Consider the following 10644-nt stretch of genomic DNA (forward strand, 5'->3'; position numbering starts at 1 on the left):
CAAAGAAAGTCCTCTGGTTGGTCTGAACACACCATCAGAGAGCAGGGGGGAGGAGAGGTGTTGAAGCTGTTCATACATCCCTGTGAGAGGACTTAAAATCGCTCTCTCAGTGAGATGGTCCTCTGTTGAGTATTACTCGGCTCACTCTCCAACATGGCTGCTCTTCTCAGCGCTCTTCTCATCTTTACTGGACTCTCAGGTCAGTCAGGGGTACAGTTTTCTGTGTTTTCTCATGTATGATTTTAATTTCATCACTTTAAATGTCACTGTTTAAACTTTTTCATGGATTGTGTTGTAGGACTTCAGAGCATAACTACAGTCAGTGAAGTGTCAGTGAAGGCTGGAGGCTCCATCTCAGTCCCATGTCTCTACGGGGCCAAGTACACAAACCATGTGAAATACTTGTGTAAAGGATACGAGTGGATTTCCTGCTCCTACGCAGTTAAAAGTAAAACAACAGACAGTTCAGGGAGGTTTTCAATCTCTGATGACAAACAGAGAAGAATCTTCACTGTGACTATCACTGCACAAACTCCTCAAACTCATAATTTCTGGTGTGCTGTGGAGATAAATAACGGGGAAGATATCAGGGCTTATTTTCAGCTTTCAGTTACCAATGGTAAGAAACCTTAAATCTAATTATTTTTTTAACCTGAATCATGTCTTTACATATTTTGAGGTCTTAAAAACTACAAAAACATTTTTAGAATTGTAGAAGGAGATTGCTTCAGCAGGAGTCTGGCGGTGAGGAGAGGGGTCTAGCTGCAGACCTCCACAGTCAATGTTATGTTATTTGTGTTAGGGATTTCCCCTGGAGACAACAGTAGTTGGCTATTCTTAAGTAACAAAAACAGTGATAAAATAATTCTTTACTTACATTTGTTCATTTTTTACAGTTTCAGTTATTTTAGACTTTAATCAAACTACTGAACGTTACACCAGCATGATGTATTTTTTGTTTTAAAAGAGTAACGCAAACATGGCGCTACCATAGACTACGGGTGCTACACGAACGTTAGCATTAGCTGCGTATGGTTCATAGAGGACAAGACCTTTTCATTTTTGAGCTTGGTTAAAAAGTTCTGCAAAGAGGTTTTGCAGATCAGGTTAGTTAGTTGTGATCTAAAAAGGTTTAAAGTCTGTTATAAAGATGAATACTTTTACTGATGTTCTCGTCATGAGGAGAAAATGTTAACTGACATGTTTTCATATTTAAACAGCACAAAAATACTTTGTTGTGCTGCATGATTGAGTGATGTACTTGTATCCCAGCCTCCATGGTGACCCCCTGATCATCACTCTGTATTTCACTTTCATCTTGGTAGAACTGGTAGATCCTCAAGTTTGACATCTTCCTCAATGTGATCATCTCTCTAGTCATCAGTTAATTCCTCAATGGTACAAGAGAGTGCCAGAAGCAGTAGAGATAACAACTCTATACTTTCTATACGGTTTTTGTTTGAAGTTTTGTTTTATCTCAGTTTTAGTTTATTAAATCCTTTTTATTTAAATCTGCTCGTGGGTCCTCCTCGTTTCTCCAGCTGTGACATTAAGGAGCTGTCAGGTTTTCATACAGGAGTTGAGTTTAAATCTTTTTATGTGTTATTAGAGACTTTTACGAACACATTGGTGAAGAATATTTTTAGTAAGGAATGTATTTCCAGATCGGCCAAATATGGGCTAATTATCCCTGACTTTTTGAATTTAATTGCGTGTGTATCTGGCATGGACTGTGGAGGTGCTTTATGGAGGAGGTCTGCAGAGGTAGGGGCCTGACTGTGGAGGTCTGTTAGTTCTGAACTTTAATCGGACTGATGAGCTGTATCTGGCTGTCAGCTCGCTGATGGAGCATTTTCAGTTTCTGCACATTTCAGTCTCTCAGACATTAACATACGTAAAGAAAAGAGAGCAAAGGTTTTAAAATTCATTGTTGAAACAGCTTCCTCATTATTTCATATCAGTCATGTCTGTTTTTAATAGTAATATTGAGAAGAACACTAGAAGATCATTTGAAACAATGATAACTGTCTGTCATTATATTTGTTGAATGTTGGACTCATTTATCTGGAAGATGAAACTGAACATAGTAGCTGCCCTCTTAGAGAGTACTGATACATGGCTGCTGTCCACATTACAGTGAAGTCTATTTGTTTTCCCTCAAGATCAGCCCCAGCTCTCTGTGGATCATCAGGAGGTGACAGGGTTTAGTGGAGAAAGTGTATCCATCCACTTTAGACACAGGATCAGTGGACAAATCTCTTGGCACACACTTGGAGGGTCCTTTGTGAAGGAGCCGTCTGGAACAATCGAAGGAACAACAGTGACCATTACTCAAACGAGCCAGACAGAGTTCACAGTGACTCTGAGTGGACTGAGAACACACAGCAGCGGCTGGTATCTCTGTGCCAAAGGAGACTTCCGGATGCCGGTGCATGTCACTGTTAAAGAGAGACCGAGCACAAGTAAGTAACAGACTACTAACAAGTGTGAAAATAAGAGCACAATGATACAGACTGTTCAGCTGTTTGCAGACATTACTGAAGGTTTGTTGTTACAGCTGTTTGATTGCTGTGTCTAATAACTTGAAATAATGCTCTGTTACCCAAAGTCCTGTAATACAAGTGCTTAACCTTTGTCTCTCTTGTGTGTTTAGTGATCCATGTCTCCTGTTGTATTTTCTTGTGTTTTAGTCTAGTCTGCTGTCTTTCCAGTTTAGTTTTACTTCCTGTCCTTGTGTGTTTCCCTCCTCCTTGATTACCCTGATTAGTTTCACCTGTGTCCTGTGTTCACACCTGTGTTGATTACTCTGTGTATTTACTTCCTCTGTTTCTTGTGCTGGATCATTGTGTGTCTCTCCTTGTTCTCTGTGTGTTTCTTGTTCCTAGTGTCCTCCCAGTGTTTCCTTTTGGGTTTAGTTTTTAGAGATTTCAATAAGTTTTGTTTGCACCTTTTTTGTTCTTCTTTAAATTAAAACCTTTATTTTAAATCTGCACTTGGGTCCTTCCACCATTTTCTCCCAACGTAACAATCCTGTGTCCTAAAATGATTTTTGCAAATGTTTAAGAGTGCAGGTTGATTTACGGTACGTTTTTTAAACATGATGAAGACATTTAGTAAAGACACATTAACGGGCAAGTAGCGAAGTGATTGATTTAGGACATATTGTGATCAATGACAGTTACTGATCACAGTTTACTGACATCCATACAATCAGTCATCAGTCATTAGAGTCGACTTACATGGAGTCAGAAACTTGGAAACATATTAAATAAAACTATTTAACACTTTGATATGATTTTGACTAACACTGTGTTGTTTCCTATAGCCACACTGGAGGCGACCACGTTTGTTAACATCTTATCGAGCACTCTTCAAGCTGTGAGTCACACACATGTTAACACCTTATCGAGCACTCTTCAAGCTGTGAGTCACACGCCTGTCTCTGAAAACTACACCACAGTTCAGACTGAATCACAAAGGTCAGTCCATTGTTTATTTGTGGACAGACATCAGTCCTTTATGTTTATATGTTGACATATGTGTCTTATAATATCACTGGATGAACTAAGAAAAGCCTTCTTTGTATCTTTGTTGCTGCAGAGCTTTCATTCCCCCTCAGAGTCTCATCATCTCTGGGACTTTATTGGTCCTCCTCTGGATGCTGGCCTTAATCCTCTGGTTCACTTGGAGAAGACGCAGTAAGGATATTATAAACTTGAATAAATATAACTCATTAATAATCCTGTTTTATATTTGATAATGCATTGAGGGTTAGTAACAGGAGTTTTTACTCTTTTAGAGCAGACAAAGGCCCAACCATCAGCTGCTGCAGTGGTAAGAGACCCTGATCTTATTGTGTCAAATACTTGATTCTGATTGGTCAAATCTCCAGAACAACAGTATTTCATTCCCAGCAGCAAAAGCAACGTGATCCGTTCACTGAACATCATCCCTCACTTTCTCTTCTGTGTTTTACTCTCTTTATAAAGAATGTTAGAACGATGTTATTTTAGTTTGACTGCAGCATTCAGCATCATGAGTCAATCCAGACGTTTGACATGATGATACTGACTAACTTCAAATGTTTGTTTTCTTCTTCATCACAGGCTGAAGAGGAGCTCACATACAGCACTGTTTCACACATCAGACCGCCTAATGACAGGGTAACTGAACACAGTTATATCAAGATAAACAGGAAGTCAGTACTGTCTCTGTCTCTGCAGAGCGACATGATGCTGTTACAGAATGATATGAAATATTTATCTTTCATTTTCATGAATGACTGACATAAAGAAGCTACAGTGAGACGCAGGTTCAAGGTCATCACATTCATGATTGTTCTTCCTGTTTCTCCTTCTGTTCTGTTCTCCAGCAGGGTCCAGCAGGGTCTGAGGATGTTATTTACAGCACAGTAGCACAGCATTAAACGTCTGCATGTAGAGATGATGATAATCTGCATCAGCTGATGTCTGCGTTCGCGAGGTGGATTTAAAAATAAACAAATGTCTGCAGACTCTGCAGGCAGCCTCGCCAGCGTGCCCCTTACGTCCATCAGTCACCATCTTTATTATTCTCACCATTATTGTCCTTTTTACAGACATAAAAGCTAGACCAACAATGCGTTGGGTTGCTCTTACATATTGTTTCCTTCTGAAAAAATAGAATGAAAAGCTGAATCAGATGATTCTTTTCAGCCGATTGTGCAGCATGCCTTAACCTTTGACCTTACGTACACTTACTTTGTGTTTGAGTTTTCTTTTATTTAGTAACAGTTTGTATTACAACGGATCATTTCATATTTCATAAATATCCTAAAACAGCAAAGGAGATGGTGTTGTCTTTTTGATGGTGATCCAAGTAAAGCTTACTCAGGTAGTCTTTTATGGGCTGAGGGAGATTTGGGAGCGTCAGTCATGAACCAGGACTAAGAAAAGTCTGAGGACGGGGATGATGAAGGGGCATTGGCAAAATCACTACCGATAATCCCTGTGACATGAGTTCTTCACAGTTCTTCAAAAATACCCATGTACTCACATTCATCCAACAACAGACTGTTTTATCATGAAGACATGAATTAGTTAATGCGTATTCTCCTGGCTGTGGTGCTTAAATTCAATCTATTTGGTGGTTGAAGCGCATGTTTTGAATTCCTGAAGGCTGACTTACTCCTGTTTGTTCCTCATTGATCTCATGATGAAGAATGGGATACTGTTGATATTGTTTGATCTTTGTACCTGAGCTAAAATGAGATGTATAACTTGTGTGTGTGCAGGCCCTGTCTGTCACTGGATCAGCTGCACAGCGTGTTATTCTATATTCATAAGTTTGTTTGTCTGCAGGCTTGTTTTTTCATCTTCAGCTGAAACTTCAACTTTTGTTTTACAAGAAGACATCATGAATGTCACAGGACATGTGTTTATGCTCATAGGTGTGTTTGTGCATGTGAAGTGTTGGCAGCACATTGATTTAAATGTCTTATATTTAGGAGCACTATCGCTGTTAAGATGAGCACCAGCAAAAAATAAGTCCTGCGCTGCCACTGCCACTAACTGCATGTTACATCACTGTGACTGTGTTTGATATGATTACTAGTCTGCAGAAACTGAGCTGATTAAATAAATGTATATGACGTTCTGCGTTTCCATCTTGTTGTGTTTTTTGAAAGAAGTCACACGTTTAGCTGTCTGCTGTTATTTAGAGGTGTTTACATCTTCTTTCTTCAGCTCCGCGGCTCAATGTCCGAAACCTTCACAGCTCAACAGGTGTGAACTTCTTCATTGTTCAGAAGTAGTTTAAAGTTTCCACAGGAAAGATGAAAGATGGACAGATAATATAAGAACTATTTGAAGAGGACTGTTTATGGTTAGCTTTGTGTTTTCATATTTATAACTGTGTTTCATTCTCCATCTGTCTGTGCTCGGTGACATTATGCTTATTCATATAGTTTATGTTTAAAAGATGCTGTCAGTTCAATTATCTAACTTCATGAAAAATGTGAATTATTATTATACTAAATTCATCTTTTAAAATTGAAACATGTATATAGGAAATCATCAGTTAAATTAGTCTGAACCCATCCAGAAGTTTTGAAGACAGGACCGATCATGGATGCAGCTCTGCTGGATGTTCCAGCTCCCGTCTTGTAAGGAGATCCGGCCTCTGAGATTAGAGCCCCCAGTCTGTAAATCTCTCTGCCACACACAATAAGAAAGGTCATCTCAAACTTCTGTAAGGTCCTCTTTTAAAACCTCCTGTAATAGAGAGGCTTTTCAGAAACGTCTTTTAATCTCCCGTGTTTAATCTGTCTGTTCGTTCTAGGTTGTTTTTCCAGCTGATACAGATAAGTTTACAGATACATAATTTCTTGATGGTTATAACATTGAAGACAATTTCCTGAGGAGTATTGTACGCTTAACCAAGCTGCAACCCCAGGTCTCAAATTATGAAGCCCATGTGGAAGTGTTATAAACTGCGGTTCATGGAGCATCAACTTGAGGCTGGCTGCAGAAACACCAGAAACCACATACACACCCATTCAAAGAAGACGATCTTTACAGCAGGAATAAACATGTTTACAGCCTGATTCAAAAACAGCTTGGGTCCAGATAGCTCAATTCTCTATCGACACACACTGTACAGGGGGTTCACTTTTTTTCTAATGTGACCGTTCAGAAGATATTAAGATTCAAAGTTTTTGCCCAAATAAGGACATGACTGACTTGACTGACAGGCAGGAACACAGCTGTTGGTGAGGAGGCTCAAACCCGCCTCTTTACCTCACATTAAGTTTGGTTGAGTTCAGTATTTCCAATATGGCTCCAGCCGACAATTGGCTTCAAAACAGTGCTCAGGAACAGATGGGTGACGTCAATGATACTACGTCCATTACTTATACAGTCTATGTGTCATGAGTCTATGTTTAGTTTGGTTTTTCACGTGTTTCAGGCCTTGGTTTCTCCTGTGTTTATTCTGTATTAGTTATTCTTTGTCTCTCTTGAGTGCTTTGTGATTCATGTCTCTTTTTGTACTTTCTTGTGTTTCTTAGTCTTGTCTTGTTTTTCTCTCTTTTGTAGTTCTTGACCCCTTTTTTTCCAGTTTAGTTTTACTTCCTGTCCTTGTGTGTTTCCCTCCTTGTTGATTAACCTGATTAGTTTCCCTGTGTTCATACCTGTGTTAATTACTCTGTGTATTTAGTTCCGCTGTTTCCCCTGTCCCTGGTTGGATCAATGTTTATCTTCCCTGTGTACATGTTCCTTGTGTTCCCTTACCTTAGTGTTCTTAGTGTTTTCTTTTGGATTTAGTTTGTGGACATCTAAGCGAGTTTTGTTTGTACATTTTGTTGATTGAAACCTTTTTATTTTAAAATCTGCACTTGGGTCCTCCTTAAGTCTTCCCCTGTACATGACACTATGGGCTTCTCACAATTAAGGCAACTGTCGTAACCACACGTAAAATCATGCACTGTGCATACAGTATGCAGATCCCTCAGAAATGTAGATTTATGCTCCTGAAAAGAAAGTTCTGCAAACGAAATATTCATACCTCAGCCACAACAGTCTTGATAAAGCACAAACAGTCTAAATGTAGTTTATTATCAATCAGAGCGCACTCTGCAGTTTGTATTATAAATTAATATGAATATTTAACAGCAGAGACACGTCCAGGTTCTGAAAAGTCTCTGACAGTCTGAAGAGGAGATGAAAGATCTCACACATCATAACTTATCACAAATAAAACAAGAACTAATATCATATTTGTTTCTGTAAATCATCTCTCTCTTTACGCACACGCACGTGAACGTGTTGGGTATCAAAGGGTGACGTGACCTGAGGTGACCTCAGAGCTTCAGGCCTTTAGAGATTCTCTTTTGCATCTGAACTTGACACAAGTTGACCCGAAGCGGAACTTTCTGAAGGACAATTATCATCTTGGGTAGAGACCTTCTGTGGAGATCAAACGGCCTTCTGCGGACTCTACCTGGAGGAGTACCTGCGAGCCAGAGACAGCTGGTGGCTCCACTACTCTGCTGGTAAGAAATCTTTAAATATGACGTGTTTTATTTGTGTTAATCATCTATTGAGATCATTAAAACATGGTCCATTACAAAACAAAGGCTGGCTTTCTGTCTAAGATTAACAGTTCATCAAACTGTGATGAACATAAGGATTCAACAGACGACCTTTGTGGTGATAAAAAGCTGATATATAACATCTTAACGTTTAACAGGTTTTCCTGGGAAATGTGTAAATGTGTGAACACTGAGGTAGAGGTTTGAAATGTTGTTATAAAGATGGCGACTGAGCTATTTTTCAGATAATGCTTCTCCCCATGGAGACAGCCTTTAGGGAGCTGAGGTCAGATCGTCCAGATGTTCACAAACTTACATCTGTCTGTGTGGAGAGATGAGTTTGAGATCTCATCAGAGTTTTGTAACTGGATGTGTTGAGGTTTCTGTCAGTCCTCTGAGTAACAGTGGTGCGTTCAGGTGCTCCTCTGTGTCCCTTTTCTAACCCTGGACAGTCTGTCCTCTGACTCCTGTGTGCTCATGAACTTCACGTTAGAGTATGGAATCATCAGAGATGTTACAAATAAAGTGTGTTCATGTCCAGAACTGATCTAAGTAACTCTACATGACCACAAACAGTCCAGCCTCACACGTGTTAAACATCACACTGAGACTTAAACAGGTGTGTAATACCTGAACCTGTCCCCCTGCAGGTGGACTCTTCTGGCCTCAGAACTACATCATCGAGCATCCCGATGCTCAAAAGACTGTTTGAGCGTGTTGCTCAAATAGTGAAGTACAGATAAGGCTTTAAAGCTACAATACAACAAATACAAGAACATAGACAAGCAGAGATTTAACAATCCAGTTTCATTATAGCCGGGTTACATACACATCTTCTCTGTGAAAAAGTTGAAGTTAAGCAGCTGGTTCAGTTAACACTCGGTGGTTTCACTGCTGAAGTCTCGTCTGGTCGAGTTGGAGCAGCAGCTCATCGCTCTGATTTTTACAGAAAACCCCCTGAGGCTGCTGCTGCTGCTCCGTCACTCAGCATGTGGGCAGCTGAGCTCTGGTTTACACCTGACTCAGTTTAACTCTCTCTTTTTTTTTTTCCTCTTTTTTTTTTTCTCTTTTTCTTTCTTCTCTTGTCTGCATATATATATTTCTGGTTTGTGTCATGTTTGTCACAAACTGTCAAATATTAATGCAATTTATTCTTGCAGCAAAAGAAAAGAAAGAAAACCTTTTTCTTCTGTGCTTGTGACTGTGTGCATGCAACCATCACCATCCCTCTTAGAACTCTGGCCTATCTTTTATTGACAGCTAATATCATGTTCTGTAAAACAGGGCGTGCACACCTAGGTGGGCGAAAAAATTAATAAATAAGAGAAAGTGAAAGAAAGATTACATAAGGATATACAAAGGGACAGGGAAAGAGAAGGAGAGAGAGACCTAACACACTTAGATGGATGCCATGATGCCAAAAAAAATCCGTGGGGTGATACTAATGATTAAGCAACCCTTAGTGTCCACAATCATTACTGAAGCTTGGGTCGCAGAGGGTTGCCGCCGTGCTGTGTTCTATTTGTGTAATGAGACCACCACTGGTGCAGATGAAACCACTTGGGTCAGATCAGCCGAGCTGTACAGCCCGGCACCCGGGCCGCGAGAGCAGTCAGACCGAAGGACCCAACCCGCCGCGGGAGACCCAGGCCAGGGGACAAGCCAAGGACCCAGACCGGAAGCAAACAGGTACCGCCGGAGCACCCAGGGCGACCCCCAGGTCACCCAGTAGGAGGAAAGGGGGGCGAGGGGGGAGAGATCCCGCAGCCCCCCCAAGGGACACCCCCACAACACCGCCCCCACAGCCCCCAAGACGGAGCCAAAGGAGCCACCAGGGCCGAGGGGGCCCAGCACCAGGAGCAGACAGACGGGCAGGACCAGGACCAGAGCCCGCCAACCGGCGCGCCGGAGCGGGGGGAGGGCGGAGACGGCAGGGCCAATCCCCCCCCCCCCCAGACGGCCCGACCACTCCCCCCAGCCACTCCCCCCAGCCACTCCCCCCAGCCACGCCCCCCACCCACGCCCTGCGACTGATGGACCAGGCCACGGGGGCATGGAGGGACACCCCAATGGCTGCCGTAGTAACACTCCCCCAGCTGCGCGCCACCCCACCCCCCAAAGAGGACCGCGAGGGAACTCAGTTTAACTCTCAGTTGTGGGCTGAGGTGAACCTGACCGCTGTGTCAGAACTACAGTGGTTCAAAATATCTTCATGTTATGAGTGTGCATTATCATATTAGTCCCAGAAAGGGTTCTTCAGAAACGTGGTGACATTGCCTCGGGACCCCACAACTGGAAAAAAGTTTCAAAAATGTAAATCATGTTTTTTAAATAAACACAACAAAGCAGAATGTATACTCATGTATTTTTGACTAGACTTATGCATTATGAAATAAAACAAGGGTTTTTAAAAATAATTTGAATACTTCAGTATTTTTTAAAAGCAAGTACTCCAGTACTTTAACTCAAGTAATGAAGTTGTTTCTTTCTTTTGATGGGTGTGGAGAGATGAGTGGGAAAAGAATAATTGAAGCAAATGGTTGACATAAAATATGATGATGTGAATTATTGCTGAA

General features: G+C 41.2%; 1 protein-coding gene and 1 long non-coding RNA gene across 6 annotated transcripts; one reads left to right on the forward strand and one right to left on the reverse strand.

Moving 5' to 3' along the window:
* On the forward strand, nt 1-5640 carry LOC117830581 (polymeric immunoglobulin receptor-like). 5 transcript variants are annotated; one of them, XR_004634799.1, is made up of 8 exons: nt 1-199; nt 299-619; nt 2163-2462; nt 3326-3378; nt 3592-3698; nt 3800-3834; nt 4107-4163; nt 4376-4434. XR_004634799.1 is itself a non-coding variant. In XM_034708787.1 (8 exons), exons 1-8 carry the CDS (start codon nt 154-156, stop codon nt 4424-4426), a joined length of 1065 nt encoding a protein of 354 aa, XP_034564678.1. In that variant the 5' UTR covers nt 59-153; the 3' UTR covers nt 4427-5640. The 5 variants fall into 5 exon arrangements, 3 of the variants coding, with proteins under 3 accessions (XP_034564678.1, XP_034564677.1, XP_034564676.1); XR_004634798.1 differs by having other exon boundaries at nt 4373-4432; XM_034708787.1 differs by having other exon boundaries at nt 59-199; nt 3326-3479; nt 3601-3698; nt 4373-5640.
* On the reverse strand, nt 1765-2680 carry LOC117830582. Its single transcript, XR_004634800.1, has 2 exons — nt 2631-2680; nt 1765-2438 (listed from the first exon to the last, which is right to left on the reverse strand). It is a non-coding gene; the product is annotated as an uncharacterized LOC117830582 (long non-coding RNA).
* Nucleotides 5641-10644: the final 5004 nt, after the last annotated feature.

Source organism: Notolabrus celidotus, chromosome 18 (assembly GCF_009762535.1).
Source record: "Notolabrus celidotus isolate fNotCel1 chromosome 18, fNotCel1.pri, whole genome shotgun sequence".
NCBI lineage: Eukaryota > Metazoa > Chordata > Actinopteri > Labriformes > Labridae > Notolabrus > Notolabrus celidotus.